Below are 20,941 nucleotides of genomic sequence, written 5' to 3'. Positions count from 1 at the left end.
ACAAAAAGAGCACACAATTGATTGAAAGGTATAGATAAGCGTCTATACACAGCAATTTTCCTATATGCAAGCAAGTAGTTCACAAACTTGGGCGAGTTTTTGTATCACCGCCCGAGGCACTTGTTAAAACCACCTAGAGCGATAGAAAAACTGTCATGCTCTGTGTGTTCTGTTCCCCTGCCCCTGCTTTTTACATCAGAGAAGAAGAGAGGGAAAGGATGTGGATTCAGTGGGTGGGGAAGTGGAGAGAATCTGAGAGGAATTGCAGGAGGGGAAACTGTGGTCAGAATATAATACGTTGAATGGAAAAATCTATTTTTGATAAATTATTGAGAGCTCTCAGAGTTTGATTTAGTAAGTTAGGTAAAAGGCCTGAGAATTTACATTTTTTTAATGTTTACTGGAAAAGCAATAGCGTGGATTCATGAATCACATTTTGAGAATCATCAATCAGCACGTGAATGAATTATCAATCAGCATAGTGAATGAAAAGAAAGGTTGAATTTTAGTGTAACTAAAGGTTTTTTTTTGTTTGTTTGTTTTTTAGTCAGATCAAGTGCTATTAGTAAAAATTCTAAAATCTCAACTGGAAAAAAAAGAGAGAAAAGCTGTTACAGACATCACTAAAATACCTCTGCAGACTATGGATTTTATAAAAACTCTGAAATGATATTTTGTTCTAAAGCACATCAAAATTTGAAATTGGATAAGCAGAAATAAATACGTAATATGGTTTAAAAGTATGGTGATAATAAGTATTTAAAAACGTTTTCTATGAAAAAAACCAGAAACAAACAAAATTTCTTTTACAAAACTTGTGCTTATTTACACTAATTTTGTATGTGTAATCCGAATTAAAGAGGGAAACGAGGTACAAAAGTCAATTTTGTAAGCTTTGTAAGTGTTCTCTTCATAGATTACTGAAGAATGAAGTCTCTAAATTATCGAGAACTGTGAAGGCTTTCTGCATGTAAGCCAGGAGGACTTATGGTCATTTTCATTCTCAGAAGACAGAACCCAAAGGAAAGGCATATATTAAAAAATGAAAGACAAGTTAGGCAAATGAAAAACTTTCTGAACTGGGGCTGAACTATGAAAAAAGTGAGGTAGTAAATCAGGACACTTTGGGTAAATTGTTTAGCCACAGTTGAAAAAGAGATTTGGATCTTTCAAGCACACCCTCACCAGCTTCTCTCCATAACACTGTGAGCCCATAACTTCCCTACAGCTAACTCTTCAATGTCTTCCTCTCTGCTATATCCACACATTCATAATTCTTTGATGGTATAATGGTATCCTCAAACACTTGTCTAATTTGTTTTTCTTACTTTGCCTTCCTATTGCATTCCTTACATTCCTATTCCCTGCACTCACGCCCAAGGTCTAAGACTTCTTGGCTTGAGGCATCACGGTTGGCATAGGTGAGTGTCCCTCCCTTCTTACCACTCAAATCCTGATTCACTATACAAGAAAGAAGCCTCCCTTCAAGGGAAGTCAGTGGCTATACATTTGTCCTTTCTGGTCAACCTTATGCTCCTTTAGAACCAGTGAAATGACATTTCTATTTACAGCACCACAGGAAAACAGATGATCAGAGAACATGTTTGATTTAAAACGAAGTATCAACTAATTTAACACACAATCGTGAAAGTATTCACAAATCTAAAATAGCTATCAGGCAGCAAGAAAATTAATTTTATTTTTCGGCTTTCTTTATAGTTAATTAATATGGATATAATGGTTTACCCTTGTTTGTCACAATTACATACGAAAAGTAGAAAGAATGGTGTTCTCTGCAAAAGGGGTGGCATTTGTGACACATTTGTCTTGTTATCTGTAATGGTCAAACAGGTAAACATATATGGCTTTACTTTTTGCTTATTGTCTTTCTGTATCTCAAGATTTTCAATGTAACTTTGAATGTACCTTTAGGTGTAACATTTATGATTAATTTACTGTATTCAATTATTTTAAATACCTCTATATTCTAATATTCTATCTTACTATCTTTAAACATCAACACAAGTTAAATATTTAAAAAACTGTTTAGGCAATCTATTTTTAACCACCAGATAAACCCTTGATGTAACTTTGCTTTGAACTTCACATGCAATTAATAGTCTATGTATGGAACAAGTATTTCTCAGGAGGGTCACGTGCTGAGAAATTACTATTGCTGAAGATGGCTGTAAAGAACTGTAACAACTCTGATTTTATGAAATGTGAGAATTAAGCCACAAAGAAAACAATCTTACTTCTTTTGCAGAGCTTAAAATTTCATATATTGTTTTGAATATTATTTTCAAACTAAGTCACTAAATATCAGGTGTCACTTAAATCAACAAAGCATGTCTCAGGTATACTTCCACTGCAGAAGAAAAAGAGATAGCATTTGTATTTGGACTGAAACAACATTTTGTTTCCCTGAGTGCTTGCTTTGGGTCACTGGCCACAGCCAGGACCGGTGCTAATCACCACCTGCCAGGAAACAGAGAAGGAAACTGCAGAGTGCTCACATCAACGATCAGGAAGTCCAGCCAGCACCAGGCATTGGTGAAATACACTTGAAATCCATAGGCCACCCACTTTAGAAGCATCTCCAGGATGAAGATGTAAGTGAAGACCTTGTCAGCATACTCCAGCATGGTCTTGATGGTCTTCCGCTGCTCGATATAAATGTCTTCAAAGGCCTGTGAATGGAAGCATGGCAGTGCATTTCATTGTCATGAACAGTTTCTACTTCGTGTATTGGGGGAAAGATAATGCAAGGCATCTTCGGTCAGGGGCAGGTGGGTCATTACGCTGCCCGATATCACGGTTATTTGAGCACGTGAAGAGCCCTTGGGAGCACCTGGGTTTTGCAGCCTACGGGAGAGGCTTAAGTAGTTTTCAAGTCTGAATGTTGAGAGTATCCGCAAAGAGTTTAAGTTTTGTGAGAGAAGGCCAAATGTTGTTTTCTTAAGCAAGAGATGAAATGTCATTTAGAAGCAGCTCAAATTGCCCCTTCCCGGGAATGTGTAAATATGTGACAAGGACTTTCCTGAGCCCAGGAAAGGGGGAAAAGATTATATCACTTTCTCTAGCAGTCGTGGGTGTGTCTGGAAGCTGCTGTCACTCTGTAGTATTTAGGAAAGAAAGGGTGTGGTCATTTTCTAGGAGTCCCGAGCTTTGAATGAAAAGGGCCCAGATCAAAGAACTAAGAAAGTTCTGTTTTTAGAGAAAGAGGGATCCAGGTTTATGACTGGGCTCAGCACAAGTGGTACAGCAAGCTACGGAGCTTAGCATGTCCCTGAAGCAGAAAGTGCCCCAGTAGCCATCTTCAGTGTGAGCATGCGTTTATGTTTCAAAGACCTGTGACTGAATGTACCAGGGAGCCGAGAGCTATTACAGCAAGGTCACACCCTGGAGGGCAAGATGCCCTCCAGTCAATTCAGAAGTGGGCTTAAAGGCCTCCAGAAGCAGTGCAGTCATCCTCCTAATGAAATGTACTCACAAACATGTTCAGCAAATTAAAAGAAAAGGGAACACATCTACCATCACACCACGATATGGGAAAAGGGGTCACTTTGCTTCTGTTATATTAAGGAGTATTTGATTAAATTACTCATTCCGTTAAATGATGTCAGATGCAAACTAGGTTTGTATTGCTTTTAGAGATTAAGTTAGCCGACTAGAAACTACTGGTGGCTGGCAAGTGATTGGTATGAACGAGTCAGGTGACTTCTTCCAGCAATGGGCTTCTATGAAGCAGATCCCATTTTAGCTGGCAACCCTATATCTTGCCCACTTATCCCATCTGAAGAAGTGGTACTAATCTTTCTCATTGCCCGAGGATGTCCTAAAGACACTAAAATCTATGTCTTAAATAAGAAAACAGTTGCGTTTATACTGTATTGTATACAGTAGATGCTGGAAAGTATAACAATGGCCCTGAGAACAAAAGAATAAAGATCAAACAAAAATAAACTACCATTGGTGCACATGAGAGAGATTCTTTTTGAAATATGTGAACACACAGTGTCTGAGAGTGATCCTATCTGGCGCCTCCAGATAGAGCAGTATACGCTGCTCTTGCAGGCCCTTCTACGCCCATCTTTTTCCCAGTGTTCTATTTTACGAATGGGTGAAGTGAAGTTCAGTGGACAGAAGGGGATACGACGAGGGGGCAGGCCCTGCATCACCTACCAGAGCACCGCTGCTGAGCAGAATCATGAAGACGATGAAGGTTTCAAACCAGTTGTGCTCCACTATCTTGTAGCATGTTTTCCTCAAGTTCCACCAGAGTTTGCCTTTGCCTTCTTCTATGCTTATCTGGCAACACTTGAACTTTCTCACACAGTCTAAAATATGTGAGTGTGGATAAAGGAAAGGTCATCAGTTACTCTTTGTGCATCTTTGGAAAGGTGGAACATGTGCCTATATTGTTACCTCATAGCACAGTATAAAAAACCTTATTTTAAAGATGGCTTCCACTTACAGAAATCAACATAAGCAGTAGTGCCTTTAAATGATTGGCTAAATGAGCATTTATTTTTTATATGTGTATAACTATATTATATATTTTTTTTGAGACAGGGTTTCTCTGTGTAGTTCTGGCTGTCCTGGAACTCACTCTGTAGACCAGGCTGGCCTCGAACTCAGAAATCTGCCAAGTGCTGGGATTAAAGGCGTGTGCCACCACTGCCTGGCTTTTTTTTTCTTTTTCTTTTTCTTTTTTTTTTTTTTTTATAATATGTTGTAAACCGCACAAATACAGAAGAACATAAAGTAAAAGCCACAGCTTATCTTTCTCTTCTGCCCTTCTCCCATGGATAAATTGTCTATAAACATGGCATGCATTTAAATTCTGATTAGTCATTTCATAGCATAGTATAACTTCTCCATCTAACCATAAGATTCGTGAAAGATTTCATTATGCTTCTCTCCATAAGATTATGGGGATTTATGTAAGTGTGCACTATTATTGAATAATTGCGTTGTTTTGTAGCTGATCATTATTCACAGCCATTCAATAAGCACCTCTTCGTACTCTTTGAGGTACTAAGTTAAAGGCTTTTCAATAATATTTACTGAAGAGCTTTTGTATTCAAAAATCGTACTTGGAAAGGCATAAGATTACAATATGTAAATGGCCTTGTCCTTGGGAAGTTTCCTTTTTAGTGGGAGTGACTTTTCCAACAAGTTTTACAGTCACAGAAAATACTTATCTTAGACTTAAGATATAGTCATATAAAGTCTCATCAATAATGCTGTTTCTGAGTTTTAGGGAGGCTAGATCTTGAGAACTGTATGAGTCTTATTAATTACATGAAGTTAGAAGAAGCAATTAGCAAATATGAACCAAAATTAATGACAGGCAAGTCTGAGAGTCACGTGCAAGGCAATTAGATCAAGGCTGTTGCTCAAGCCCAAGGGAGGAGCTGAGAGCTGAGGGTTTCATGTAGTTTGATATTCATCGCTATTATTATAGGCTTTAACTGACCCTCATCTGAAATGATATAATTTTGGTTTTCTTTAAAGAATCTGTTTGCGAGTACTCTAATGATGATAATGTATTTGTATAATGTATAAAATATGTATAATAATAATATATAATATATTATTATATTATAATATACTATAATATATAATAATAATGTATAAAAATATACAGTATATTTCAGATTTCTTACTTCATTTACCTTTGTTCAAAACTCACAAAAATATTTGACCTTGATTGATATCCAAGGTCACACCAAAATATACATTTATCAATTAGTACACTATAGTTTGAACACTCGGTCAATAACTTCTTATGCCTTTTAGTTGCTTGTCTTTTCCTTGCCCTTTTCAAAAGCTTAATAGTCACGAATCTGATTTAGCCATCTTTCTCTCCTGGTAGCGAATACAGAAGGCCAGAGAGTCAATCGTGCTAGTCAGTTTTTGTCAACCCAAGTTCACATCATCTGGGAAAAGGGAACCACAACTAAGAAAACGCTACTATCTGATTGGTGTGTAAGCAAATCTGGGGGCATTTTCTTGGCTAATCATTGTTGTGAGAGGGCCTAGCCCAATGGAGTGCTGCCCCCTTTCAGTCATGGTCACGTGTTGTTTAAGAAAGCAAGGAGATCAGGCTTATAAGCCAAATTTCTCCATGGCCTCTGCTCCAGTTCTTGCCTCTTCGTTCCTGTCTTGACCTCCTGCCTTGACTTCCTTCATGGTGGATTGTGACACAGAAACGTAAGCCCAAGCAACCTTTTCCTTCCTAGTTTGCTTTTGGCCAGAATGTTTTATCTCAGCAACAGAGAGCAGACTAATACACGAACTAGTAGGATATTTTAGAAATGATCGTACCTTCAAAGCAAAAGGAATCATTACATAAATTAAACCCAGAGTCAGAAAAACTGCCTTTGGTTTGAGATTTAAAACAAAACAAATAAAGGAATCATTATTAAACAAATAGGTGTAGGTAATTAGAGATAAATGACAGACAGATCCAGACAGGTGATAGGAAAGATGGCTAGACAAGAAAAGGCTCCGGACAACCTGTTTGCTTACCTTCTGTGAAACAGGCTTCTGGCTCAAGGGACTCTTCTGGTTCAGCCTCTGGTTGCTCGCCCTCTGCTGGCGCACCTATATCAACTGTGCTGCCCTCAGATGAACTAGTTGCATTCAATTTCTGAAAACCAATCCCACAGAAAAGTTTTTAAACACATTCTCTAACCCAAACATAAAGATTTCTAAGGTGTACCCCCCAGTCTTCTGTATGCATTCTTTTGATCTGTAATTTAAGAATTACTTAAATAAAATGCCAATCTGCTTTGGGAAAGGTGGGGGTCACAAGATTAGATCCAGCACTGTAGAATAGCTTTGGGATTTATTTTTTTTTTCTCTTTCTTTAAACAGTGCTTACAACTTAAACAACTTTTGTATAAGCCCATCTATATGGTTTCTGAAATAGAATTCTACAGAAAGCTTGTGCAAACTGCTAGCCATATGGCCACTGGGATCTTGCTTTGGCAAATTCATTTGTAAATTACATAGCTTATTTTATTCTAAAATTGTGACCCGACCAATAAAAGCCGCACAGTGTATTTTCATGTCAAATGTAGAAAAGGTTTGGTCAAGTGCACATAAACAGCAAAGATCTACGTTTTCCCACTTTTCATTGACATGAAAACATAGACTACTGGTTATTATTAAAGACATTCTATAACTTTCTATTTTCAGAAGAGCAGCACATTGTTAGCTAGATAGCCAGAGCAGGTATCTCGCATTCTCTTTGGCCAATGCACTCCTGGGTTTTATTGTGCATTTGGAAACTACCTGTTACTTTGGCACTCTTGCCTGTCCTCTTAGAAATGGCAGAAATGGATTACTTCCTTTTGGGTTAAATAAAAATCATCCAAAGGAAACCAGAGTAAAAAAGAGGTTGTCTCACATGTTGACATGCATACGCTTGATCCAGGTCAGTCTATCCTTGGAGACCAGCGTAAAGGGTGGGGTCCCCATCAGAAACTTGATCTTAAAATGCCCAGGCATGGTGCAGGGCCAGGTGTGAGTGCCACATGGAACCAGAGTAGTTTAGGCCACAGCATTCTCGAACCTGTTACAATGTTATTCCCATTAGTGCATAACATTAGGAGATGGCCGAGCTGAGAAAGCTCCTTTACCAAGAGGATGAGGGAAGCACATGAGAGAATGAACACTGACAATCAAGAGGGAGCTAGAGTTTGTACTAGAAAGATTCTATTCATTGTTTGGATAAGAATAATATGGATTTCCCCTAATATGATGATTCCTTTATTTATGAAAATAACTATTTTTATGAAGTGTTGACTTAGTGTGTTTTGAGCTCATATGAAGAAAGTATTATGTACATTTATATGAGTGAAATGTCGTTACACTAACGATACCAATAGTTGATGCAAAAATATTATATACTTCTGCTTTCTAAGACTTAGGCTTGTGATTTCTTTAAATTTTATCTAATAAAAAAAATACAGTTAGAAGTTAGAATTGACTTTCTCCTTACTGAAAATTTTTATGACATTGAGCCAATAAAAATATCTTTGCCATTAAAATTTGAATATATATTTTGTTCTTTGATGAAACACCAAAATAAAACTTATTACAAATATTTCCAAGTTTTCAGGTAGGTTTTTTCCACCTAATTTTATTTCCTTTCTTTTAGGTCTGACTCTTTCTTCCATAAGTATACTTGGATTTGGAGTCTTGTCATTGACTCCTAAAACATTCATCACTTGTGAAGATTCACGTAACATCAAGTTTTTATACCTCAGAGGCCTGACAATACAGGCTTTGTAATTTATAGACTTCTGAGACACAGCACAGATAACCAGGTACCCTGAACCACAGTCACATCTGACCTCGTTACATTCAGTAAGAATAGAAAATATTCCTTTTAATAATGTGGATAACACTGGAAATGCAGAACGGAACTCCCAATGTAAAAATGCTGGTGCACCTTTATGTCTACATGCTCAGTCTGGCCACTGGCCAGTGTTATATCAGCATCAGTGTTAACAGTTGATTTGATTGACAACTTGGCAGGTTCTAGAGTCACAGAGGAGATACACCTCTGAGCTTATCTGTGAAAGAATTCCTAGATGGAATTAACCTAGGTAGGAAGATCCACCCCTTACATAGACAGCACATCCCATGGGCTGGGGTCTTAACTAAATAAAAGGTGAAGGTGAGCTGAGAGCCAGCAATCATTGTTCTCTCCTTTTTGACCACGGATCCTATGTGACCAGTTGTCGAATACTTTGGCCGCTATACCTGTCTTCCTCTGTTGGACCATATCCTCAAACTGTGAGCCAAAATACAACCATGCTTCCTTAAGTTGTTTCTGTGAGTGTTCCATCAATCAAGAGGAAAGTTAACTAATACAATCAGTAGTAAATATGTAGTTGATACTCAATAAATATTATTCAGTAATGAATGCATAGATGGCTGAATAATGAAAGGTTTCTTAACAGAACAAAGCCTGGTACTGTATGATGAGGAGCAGTCACCACATAAAATGTCACAGGAAATCATGTGACAGTTTTGAAATCAACATCTTCAAAAGTTTCCATAGGATCCCTGCAGCACCAGCTATCACTCCTACTGCCATGCATTTGGGTTGTCAACATTTTAAAAGATGTCATAACAACCTGTGTCACCAGCACCCAGTTAGGTCTTCACTATTTTGTCACCATAGCCTTTCCTCCCTTTTATGAGTCCCTCCAGTTCCTGATTTCTTCCATTCCACCATTTCCCTGACTTCAGTGTTCTGGACTTTTCATAACTTTTGTGATTTATCACTCATTTTGACCTTTCATGAAGCGTAAGCTAAATAAAGTATTTCAGACCGAGAAACTAAAGTCTTGCCAACATACTTGTAAGATATCTGGGAGCAAGAATAACACCGTAAGGCCTATGGGTGAGGCAATACCAAACACAGTTCATCCTTCAGAGCTCACTCTCAAGTCCCAATTTGCTTTTCATTGAAGGAACAACATGAAGCCAATCACTTGCTTTCAATAGCTGCTGAATATTAAAGAAATATCAAAGAACACCAGTTTTCTCTATTCAGAGTTCATTATGCCCCAGTGTAAAGGAGAATTCTCTTCATATGTGTTTTTTAAAAATAATTACAGGCCTTATCTGTTAAAAAATTATTCAAGGAATCTTTGTGTTTTCTTTTCTTCAAACCATCATGAAATAGAATGTACACAACTCCTTTTCATCACAGTGAGGCACCTTACTACCAATAAGGAAGCAACAGCACAATTTTAATGAACTTCAAGAGTCAGGTTATTCCCTTTACACAAAGTGCATCTTAAGATGTATTTTGTGTTTCTAGAATATGTACATCACTCACTTTAACTTTGGACTTTAACTTTGGGACAGAAGACTGTGTTTTTGTCATTAGCATATGCCTTGCAACTATTACCAATGCTTGTCCTTAGTGTTTCTTGTGTCAATGGATGAGTGACCTTGTGGTCCATTGATGGACTTCAGCCTCTACTACTTGTACTGCATCTTGTCTGATTCTTCTACATCCAAAAGAATATCATTAGCTGCAGAGCATCAAGACTCCTTGAAGAATCAGGTATATTAAAATGTTGATCAACAACTCTTGACACTGAGAGTGCTATCTGAAAATCAGGCTGCCAAGAATTCCTAATTAGGAGACCATAAGGTCAGCTATCAGGACAATTGCTACCAAGTCAATTGTTTTGTTTTCATTTCCCTTCTTTCTGCACTAAGTCTGTAGATCTACTGTTCCACAGTGAATGGAACCCCTTTAGGGGCAGCTTCAATCTCATCTTCCCCAAAGTGAAATAGCATGGTGTCTTCCTCACATTGTCGGTGTGTATACTTATCCATGTGGCGTTTGATTTACTACAGCAAAGACCGCGCTGCACATTGAGGCATCCCACCACTATCCAGTGGGCTTAGTCACTTTGTCAATGTCAGAATTAATTAGTGGCTATGCCCGAGACTTTCTGCACTCTATTCTTCTACAATGTTCTAGGAAGTTTCTCTGATGATTCACAAGTAAACTCGACCTTAAATAATCTTGAAGATTTAGTAGACTGGATATACGATTCAACACTGTAGGTTAAAGGTAGCATTTATAATACTGCTGACTTCTATGAATCATAACTAAGAACTTCAGTGTCAAGTCACGTCATATTCACAGCTCCTGTCTGTGTTAATGTAGTATGAAGAAAACATACACTAGAATATCTCATGTATAAAAATCTTATCATAGATTTTACTCAAAATGTATAAAAATATGGTGATTAGTAAAACCTTTCTTTATAGCAACTCAATGAGATTTTTGTTGTATAGGAGTCAAATGTCATCATTTTAATAAAATATGTGGGTTAAAATGTATTAAAAAAAATCCCACAACATTAAACGAATCAACATAAAAACCATCAGCTTCAGATGAGTTCCTAGTTATGATGAACCTGACCATAGTGTGTACCTGCCACTTAGAGCTATCAAGTGTGTATTGTCAATAACTGTAAGAGCTTATGTTCTTAAATAAGAAGTTTCCATTATAGGCTTTTTTTTGGTAGTGCCCCAGTTTGGGCATTATACATCTCGAAGTGTTACAAAGTGAGAAAGGAAATTATGGATGCGCTGCACATAGACACAGTTTACGCAAAGTGTCCTTACTACTCCCCATACCTAACTTATCAGGAAATAAATGGGTAGAAGGGTATTGTTAGAGGGAGTTTGCCTAGTTAACCTTGAATAAAGTACAGGTGCACTACAAGGCTGGGATAATAGAAAGGCTATGTAAGAGTGGTCATTGAGATCTGTTTTATTAACCAGTAGTAATCATACAGATATATGAAACACGTTTGGGTAAAAACCACATTTTATGAACTCTTCATATCCGTTATGTTAATGCTCAGTAGTTATTTAAAATTGTATAAGCTGAGCAAGGAAGATTCATGTATCATTCAATGATCTAATAATACCAAAATGCACTACTTCATGTGTAGCGGGAAATTTTTCCCGGCGAGTTGGGAGGAGCTAAGGTGGGAGGAGTAAGGAGAGAAAGAGGAGAAGGAAGAGGAGGGGAAGCAGAGACATAGGAGGATGGAGAGCCACGCATGTATGGAGAGCAATTCTAGGTAACAATGTATATCTAGGTTAGTTAATTGGGAAACACCTCCAATTGGGTGGGCATCTTGTTATTGAGCATTACCAAACATGTAAAGCCACTGGATAATCTAAGCATTAGAGTCTCATTTTCTACCAGGTGCTGTGTGGATGGTGGGATGATCTAGGCTCAGCCTAGCTTTGTGGAGACAGTATGGCAGAGCCATCTCCCATGCTGGCGTCTCATGGGTGGCAGGATTGGTGTCTCTGGCCACCTGAACAGTCTGAGCAGGTGGCCTGACCCAAGCAGCTACGCCAATGCCACTTGTGGCCTCAGGCTGAGGCTACTTGGGAACATGGCAGCACCTTAACTACAAGCCAGAACAGGTGCTGCCATTTTAAAATTCTCCATCAACCTCATATTTTGAGGCAAGCGTATGTGTGTTGTTTGTACACAGTCATGTGGGTGTGTGTATATGTACAGGTTAGCACATGTGTATGTATATGTGCATGTAAAGGTCAGAGGTGATATTGTGTGTTCCTCCTTTGCTCTCTACGTTATTATTATTTTTTTTTTTTTGAGTCAGAGTCTCTTACTGAATGTAACTCAGTAAGTTGGAGAGGCTGGCTAGGCAGAAAGTACCAAGTATCCTCTTGTCTCTGACTTCCCCAAGTCCTGGGGTTGCAGAAACTCACTACATTACCTGAATTTTGCATGGGCTCTGGAGATCCAAATCTATGTCCTAATACTTGCAGAGCAGGCATTTTACCAGTGAAGCCATTGCTCCAGACCCTACTGTCATGTGTTCTAATCTTAAAGATTATAATTTTAATTTTTTTTTTGTTTTGTTTTGTTTTTTGTTTTTCGAGACAGGGTTTCTCTGTGTAGTCCTGGCTGTCCTGGAACTCACTTTGTAGACCAGGCTGGCCTCGAACTCAGAAATCCACCTGCCTCTGCCTCCCACCCGGGATTAAGGCGTGTGCCACCACCACCCGGCAACTTTTATTTTCTACATCCATAATAAATTATTATTAAACTTATTTGTGTCAAACTAGTAGTTGTTCAGAAAATAAATCATTTTAAACACAATTAAGTCCTGATTGGAGAGAAGTTAAGAAAAGTATATTTCCAATTAAGTATCTCATGTGAACACTTGTTTTTTTTTTTTAAATCATGAAGTTAAGCTATTATGGTGATTTGTTCAGAAAATTATTTTCTGATTTGTAATGGGTATTTTATTATAAACTTTAAAACATAAATAAGAAACTTAAATAGTTTTTTCATGGAGTTACAAAAAAGATTTACATTGTGATAGCCTATTGTCAGCAGATTACCAACAGCAGATTACATTGTCTGGCCTATTTTTGGTCTAATATTGTAGATATTCACTTTATCACTACCCCACCAAGAATCTTTCCCACAGGGACTGCTCATTTCATGACAAAAGTCATGAGCTCTTTAGTGCTGTCATCCCCACCCATGCTTGCTCAGACCAGACCTACATAGTTCTGCCTTTCGTGTTTCCCACATTGGAATTTTGTAAGCTCTTTTTGGTGTTGAATTACATTTCCCCAAGAGACTCTAAAAGGTTTTTCAAAAACAAACAAACAAACAAACAAACAAACAAAAAGAAATAGAAAATTGTAAGAACCAGTAACAACCAAATTGTTGCTTTATCTTTATTCCAACATATTTACTCTTGATATAATGCCTCAATACTTCAAAGGGTTGAACACTTGACTACCATTTCTCCCAAGTGCCTTTCCCTAAAGAAACTAGAAAGTGGAGTCTTCAGACACAAAGGTATCTAATCTTATAAGGAATGAAAAGCAAGTCACTACTCCCAAAGAAAATGAGAAATTAGTAAAAAAAAAAAAAAAAAAAAAAAAGGGGGGGGGAGAACCTGTGTCTTATACACTATTCTTCTGATATGTAAGTTCTTGCCTTCTGTGAATCAAAGGTACTAGCAATAGAATTTTCTTCCCACATATTAAAAAATGTTTTAATGACATTGTGGTATTTCCTCCTTTCAAAACAAGCTCAATGTGCTTGTATTACGAGTTATTTTACAGTTTTAATGCCACTATTTCTAAGTGATAAAGTATCTTACTAACATTTCTACAAAAGTGATGAAACTGGAAAAAGCAACTTGGTTTAAATATTCGTGCCCAGAATTGTGAATTCAGTCTTAGTGAAAGTAAAAAGGCCTCCAAGCATCGTTACACACAATGTGGGGGGGTTCTCACATGAAAATAACAAAGGAAGAGACAAGCGCTCGCTGGGATTTTCCTATGGAGGTGTCTATGCAGCAGGATGTATAAAAATACTGTCATGGACAAAATTTGATAGGTGCTACGGAGGAGAGAGAAAGAAAAATGAATTCCCAATGGGTAAAGGAGGTGAGGATGATGGACCTTAGGTCCATATTCTGAATGGGCACACCATTTAAAGGTAGGCAGAAATCTATTTTTGCTTTTTGTTTTTATTTTTTGGTGGACTCAAAGCTTATTTCCTTTTCTTTCATTCTAGGAATTTTTAAGAGTAAATATAAACAGAATCTCCAAGAGAATCATTCTACATGCAAAAGCATTTGGTCAATTGCTAAATAAAGCATTGCCCTTTTCCCTAAAATGAAGTGGATGAAAATTATACCCTTGCTGCTGGCATCGAAATGCAAACACTCCCATTCATTTACATTATTATCACATTGTAAGTCAGTTGGGAAGTTTGCATGTGGGTGAGGGATTGCTTTAATTTGCATATTACCCTGCAGTCACTGAGCAAAATATTACCGACAGAGCACACTTGCCTGGGGATGAATTTTAAAAGTTCTAGAAAAAAAAAAGAATATAAAATCAAAGGGGCAGAGGACAGAAAGCTTTTCCTCAGTGTTTTTTGGAGAGTACCTACAATCCTCTTCTGGGTTGCTAGCACGTTCTAAACTTGTGACATTATTTGGAAGTGACAAAACCCACAAAGACATGCACGCTCACTTTTAAATAAGTGTATGCTCTCTATTAAAATCTACATAAAGAAATTAGCAACTAAATTCATTTTCCTTAAAACAAAAGAAAAAAGTTGGGGTTGTCAGCCTTGCCTGACCATGCTTTAAATGTCCCAACCTAGGAGCAGCTGTGCTTATCATACTGCCAATGGATGGGCAAGGGAACGTAGCTGAGTAACATGCAGGCCAGTCAAGTCATTTCGACACTGATTATATTTATATATGCGCAACTTGCTTGGGTAACCTGGGTAAAAGTGGTGGCTCGAACCTCTGGCTGCTTAAAAAGCACCAGAGCGGCATTCTTGATGGCGCCAGCTTGGTCTCACCCCTGTGAGAAGTAAGAATGGTCAGAAGTGAAGGTCACCGTATTACACTACAGAATTTCTCTTTGAAAGATTATCACTCTAGCATGGACTCAACATTATTCAAAGAGTTAAGAAGAGAAACAGGCATTCAAAAATCACGACCTGAATTGCATTAAATACTATCAAAATAGCAGAAGCGATAAGGCCTACAGAAGTAGGACATGGATTTGAACTGATATATTCAAGGCACTCTAGAAAGCTGATAAAGGGTCAAGTGAATTTAGGGAAACACAAAAGAGCACTCAATTCAAACAGCTCACAACCTCTAAGTCCATTTAATTACCCTTCAAAAAAAAAGTTGATTTAGACATTGTAAATAGACAGTGCCTAGGTTTTTCCATTAATTCAAGGGTTAGTAGCAAAACACAAAAAAATTATTCACTGGTATTCATAACCATCTCATGAGTCAAAGACTGTATTATGAAGACGCTGAGTTGGGTAGTTCAGAATCTATGTTCAATCATATATGGAGGATGTCTCTGTGTAAGCACGTTGACTGCACTCAATTGGCTTAGGCAAGTGTTTAGCACTCCTCCCTACCACAAACTTCCCTTCCTTTAAAAAAAAATCAACTTTAGGAAACATGAAAGTAAATCCAAGTCAACTTTAGCATGAGTCATGAGTCAATAGGTCTGGAGCAAAAGAAATACTATTCTTTTATGAAGTATTTCATTACAGGCAAGTAGATAAGAAGATGGGAATAGGAACATTTTCTCCATTAGATATCTTTTAGTCCATACTAAAACCATTATTGTGGTGAACTATAAAGATGAATGTGTACACACTGATATATCATCTACATTTATTTTTAAATGCTTAGAAAATTTATGTTAATATTATAGAGTTTGGAAAGTGAATATTAAAAATTAAAGTCACAATAACAGTTGCATAGCCAGAATAATCTAACATTATCAAACACCTTACTATATAAATGTTGCAGTAGTTATTTCTTATTTTCTTACAGGGAAGCAATAAGTAATATAACGAACCTAATAGTGTGAAAGCCACAGAAATACATACCAAAATATCTCTTTTATCTTAAATTTCCTACCTCCTTGCTTTCTTCCATATCTGATTCACTGCTGAATTCTTCTGTATTTAGGTTTTCAAAGTCAGACTCTCCAACGGCAATGGGCACGGTCACAGTGAGGCTGGGGTTGTTTATGAAAGACATGTAATCACTCTCATCTACCACATACTTCTCCACACTGCTGCCTATGCCACTGGTCGTCCCATTTCCATCTTTGAGGTAATTGAGGTCCTTGCCTATTTCTATGGTCGTGTGGTTAGAGATACAACTATCTTTCTTGTTATTCAAATCTTCAAGGGGTTTGATTTCATCTAAAGCTTTCTGCTTTCTGACAAAGGCTTTCTGAATGAATTCACGTATCTTCCTTTTAACAAAATCTATTCCCTTCTGCATCCTGCCCACGGCTATCTGGAGGTTGTTCATTTCATTATCGTCATCTGTGGCAGCCAGGTTGTCCGAGCTGAATGAACTAAGGAGCAAGGCCAAGAAGAGGTTCAGAACCTACAAAACAGTGGAGGAAGAGCAATCAGACAGCCTGTTGTTTCCCCTGCTTCAGCCATAAGACATGGAATTGTATTCATATATCCCCTTAAAGACAAGGTCTCCCGGAACACGGAACACAGCACAGAAAACTAAAAACAAACAAACGGCTGGCTGATAGCAAACACTACTCACACTCTTTATTTTGGATTCATTTCAAAGTCCCTAAGCTACCATGGTATGAGACTTCTATACTAAGTTACATCCTGGTGAATCTAGACAACTCCACAGTAAAAGAAATGGCTATTTTAGATGCTTGTTATTTGAACATATAATCTGTATCTTGTAGGACACTGAATACTTATTGTAATTCAATTCATAGAACTATACATTTAGATGTGATTTGGCCTCTGCAGCATTGCAACCTTTTTTTTACCTTGGTAACTTGCTAAATTTAATAAAATATATGTATCATTAGATCAACACTCCTAATTTTGATTAAAAAACCCTTTTAGATACTATTAGTTCGTGCAAGACTTATAAATACAATGAAGAAGTGGTTGTTGTAACACCATTGTTATGTCGAATTAAAAATGATGTTTGCAGTATCACCAGGAAACTCTCAGCCCATAGACAAGGCAGGTTACTTAGGAATTAGGCAATGCTGAGGACATGACTGTCATCACTTTTTAAATCAGGGTTTCATTGACACAGCCCTTGATTATTCAAACACAGAATCAAAATAAAACACAGACAGGTCCTAATGTAGAGGCTATTAGTACAAAAGTGGAAACTTGTAGAAGATTTTAGATAAAATTCTACTGTGAATGACAGTGACGTGTAAGGTAAGAGTCAGTGAGAAGAAAAAGCCAGGCCCATTCTAACCTTCTGTCATGGCCTACCATGGCTCCTGGCATCCACACTAAGATTTCTCTGTCCCTCTACTTAAGAAATTTACTAAGACACTTATATGACTCTGACTCATCCTTGAATTTTTTTACTTTGATGAAAAGTAGATAAAATAAGAAAAATAGATTTAAATACTGTTGAAGTTTTTATCTGTAAGAAAACTGAATTATAGTGCCACAGCTATCTTTTGGATTTAATCTCTTAAGGATTATTAATGGAATGTCTTTGTCTATTATGATATCTTTATCTATCTTGAAAATTCCTCTCCCATAATGTCCAATATTGGACTTTATTTTCTTATTTTATTTTGATCAACATATAATGTTGATATGTATTAGTATAGTAACATTGTAATATTTTGATAGATATACACATTATGAAGAACAACTTTGGCTCAAGAGACATTTGGAGGGTGTGCATATTACAGATGTCTAAATCACCTGTGGCTCCTGAAATCTTATGTAATAGACAACTGGAAGTGAACTCGATACAAAATAACTCTCCCTAAAACATAAAATGTTCTTTAGTCAGACATTGTTAAAACCATATTATCTGTGACTGAAAAGGAAAAGAGTGTTTTTTACTACTTACAACAAGGTTCCCAATCACCATGACCATCATGAAGACAGTAAGACACATGGTCTGACCCGCGACCTCCATGCAGTCCCACATGGTCTCTATCCACTCTCCACACAGCACACGGAACACGATCAGGAAGGAGTGGAAGAAATCGTGCATGTGCCAGCGTGGGAGCTCACAATCATTGGAAATCTTGCAGACACACTCCTTGTAGCTCTTTCCAAACAGCTGCATGCCGACCACGGCAAAAATAAAGACGATGATGGCCAACACCAGGGTCAGGTTGCCCAGTGCGCCCACCGAGTTCCCGATGATCTTAATGAGCATATTCAGTGTGGGCCAGGATTTTGCCAACTTGAAGACTCGCAGCTGGAAAAAAATAATGTAAGAATATCGTGAATGCTTTGCACTATACAAATATCAACAGAGCTATACAGCAAATCTGTCTTAACTGTAGAAAAATGGATTATTCATGTGCCAAAGAATTATCTAACAAAAGTAGCGAGTATTGTATACACACACACACACACATGCACACACACACCTACACAAGCTTTTGGAATTGTCTTTTGTTATCATTGTTGTTTGTTTCAACTAAGACATTTAAAGGTCATGTAGGTTAATTCACAGAGACTCATTTTCAAAGAAGTAAATATACTATTTAACAGCCCACAGTGAATATGAAGGCCATAATGTAGGACACACACAGTGCACACATAAGTTAAAAGAGAACAATGAAGTCATTTCTTGGTGCGTTTACACCATTTCCATTTAGCTGTATCTTTCGCTTGCTATAATGTTAGAAAGTATTTTTAGGATTTATGTTAGAAGGAGGCTTAAGATACAGGGTATATTTTTCAACCTTGATGTCTTCAGTGACTAAAGGATGAAGTCATTACAGAGTGTACATATCTCCTTACCACTCTACCTGACAAATTGGTGGTATTGGTTTGCAGAGGCTCCTGAAGCACCACCTCAGTTAAATAGCAACAGCATTTATTTCTGATGCTTAAGTAAATGTCATCCAGACTGTAGTACATTATTTAATGACACTTAAGTGACTCAGAGGAGTGAGTAGCAGCATCAGGCTGTTTAATTCATTCCAAGAGACAATTTATGAAAAGGAGCTTGGTATATTATGCAAGATTAGGTAATGATTCTGTGGTCCCTAGTTCCCTACATTGTAGCACTTATCACAAAGCTTTGCTAAAAATTGTTCTTAAGAAGCTATTGTCCATATAACCTGTCACATAACTACTTATAGCTGCTTTCTGTAATTCTTGCATACTTCTAGTTTCAAATTAGATCCATAATGCTTGCTAAAGATCACAGAGAATTATTATATAGTTCTAAGGATCTCAGGTCAAATTTGAACTTTGAAATTCATAAAGGAAGTCTCAAAGAGACATCAAATCAAAGTCTTGGTATTAATTGACTGCACAATAAATCACCTATAAGAACTTTTCTTTGATGACGGTACACATCCTTTGTTATTTGAAGATAAAACCCAGACAAAGGCAGAGCACATACAATAAAATATATCAAACCCTCAGTAGAAATGTGTTAAATGATAGGTAGTCTTGTAATTTTAATAAGAAACCAGTAGTTATGAAATATAGAGATCAAGTGAAAGATAATTCAGTGTTATCACAATGCACTATAGGCAGTGTTTCTGAGAGAGAAGGTTTAATAGCTTTCTGTTCTGGGTGAAGGAAAAATATTCAAGGAGTATGCTGTCTTTTAATTCTCTTCCTCCTCCTTATACCCTATTTCAATTATTAGCTTCTCAGGGGATAAAGTAAGCAATCCAAGGTCCCAATACAGCCTCACACATGATTACACAAATCCGATAATTGTGTTGACTATGGTGATTGCAATCTGGATTGATGTGTGACTCCTTTTTGTCTTTTCCATTAAACCTGCCATTTGATACACACACACACACAGAGAGAGAGAGAGAGAGAGAGAGAGAGAGAGAGAGAGAGAGAGAGAGAGAGAGAGAGAGAGAGAGAGAACCATCATTGGCTGTTCACTGGAATAAAAAAATAACACACTTCTAAAAACTATCATGAAAAACTATCATGAACTGTATTTTAGAGAAAGAATCCTCTGTCTTCATATTTTAAAAATGATATTGTATTTGTCAAGTCTGTCACTAGGACATAATGAAGACTAAGAAGTACAAAAGTAAGTATGGATTCTGCTAATTAGTTACCAGACGGAATGATCGGAGAACTGACAATCCTTCCACATTTGCCAAGCCAAGTTCCATTAAACTAAGGCTCACTATAAAGCCATCAAAGATATTCCATCCCTCTTGGAAGTAATAATATGGATCCATAGCTATTATCTTGAGAAACATTTCTGCTGTGAAGATCCCAGTGAAGACCTAGAAGAGCAATGCAGCTGATTATAGGAATGCCTGCTGTTAAAAAGAAGTAATGTAATGAGCAGTAGATCAAACATATATTCTGGATTTTAAAGGTTGGTTTGTGTTCAACCAATGAATGCCTTTGCATGTTTTATATTCAACACAATATATAATTGCTCATAATACTTAAGGTTCATCATTCAGATAATAAAATGAACACCCTGAGTTTGCGACAAAAAATGCACTGGACACACTGTGCTCTGCTGTGCTTGATCTCTCTAGTCCTTTAAAAAACGTCACCAAGTGTTTGCCCGGAAGCAAGCACAGTCTTCAGTTGTCAAGTGTGATAGGTTGGTCTCTTTTTATGGCTCTGAAAAAGAAACTGGAGCTAAGGAGGCTTCACAAAAAGCATAATAAACATGGGTATAATCAAGCTATGGTGTCTCAGCCAACTGTAGTAGCTGAATAACTATTAAACCAATCAAAAACTTTGATTTGCTTTAAAAAATCCCTTGATTATAATTTTTTGAAGGCATACCAGTAAACCACAGGAGACCAATTCGAGTCTAAGGCAAGGGCCAATTATAAGTCA

At 37.3% G+C, this 20,941-nt stretch overlaps 1 protein-coding gene across 4 annotated transcripts in view; it reads right to left on the bottom strand.

Annotated features, from left to right (window-relative positions):
• Window positions 1-20,941, bottom strand: part of LOC117703068 (sodium channel protein type 2 subunit alpha-like) — a 130,702-nt gene that overhangs the window by 25,222 nt on the left and 84,539 nt on the right. For all 4 annotated transcript variants that reach the window (XM_076928833.1, XM_076928836.1, XM_076928834.1 and 1 more), the window contains exons 15-20: window positions 20,194-20,367; window positions 17,991-18,347; window positions 16,032-16,511; window positions 6,538-6,658; window positions 4,186-4,340; window positions 2,517-2,690 (exon numbers count right to left, since the gene is read on the bottom strand). In XM_076928833.1, the coding sequence (XP_076784948.1) occupies window positions 2,517-2,690; window positions 4,186-4,340; window positions 6,538-6,658; window positions 16,032-16,511; window positions 17,991-18,347; window positions 20,194-20,367 (1,461 nt within the window). The remainder of the gene's footprint in view (window positions 1-2,516; window positions 2,691-4,185; window positions 4,341-6,537; window positions 6,659-16,031; window positions 16,512-17,990; window positions 18,348-20,193; window positions 20,368-20,941) is intronic.

The sequence above is a fragment of the Arvicanthis niloticus genome, chromosome 2 (genome assembly GCF_011762505.2).
Source record: "Arvicanthis niloticus isolate mArvNil1 chromosome 2, mArvNil1.pat.X, whole genome shotgun sequence".
Lineage (NCBI taxonomy): Eukaryota > Metazoa > Chordata > Mammalia > Rodentia > Muridae > Arvicanthis > Arvicanthis niloticus.
The sequence above is the reverse complement of the archived record's forward strand: the minus strand, read 5'-3'. Positions and strand labels throughout refer to the sequence as shown.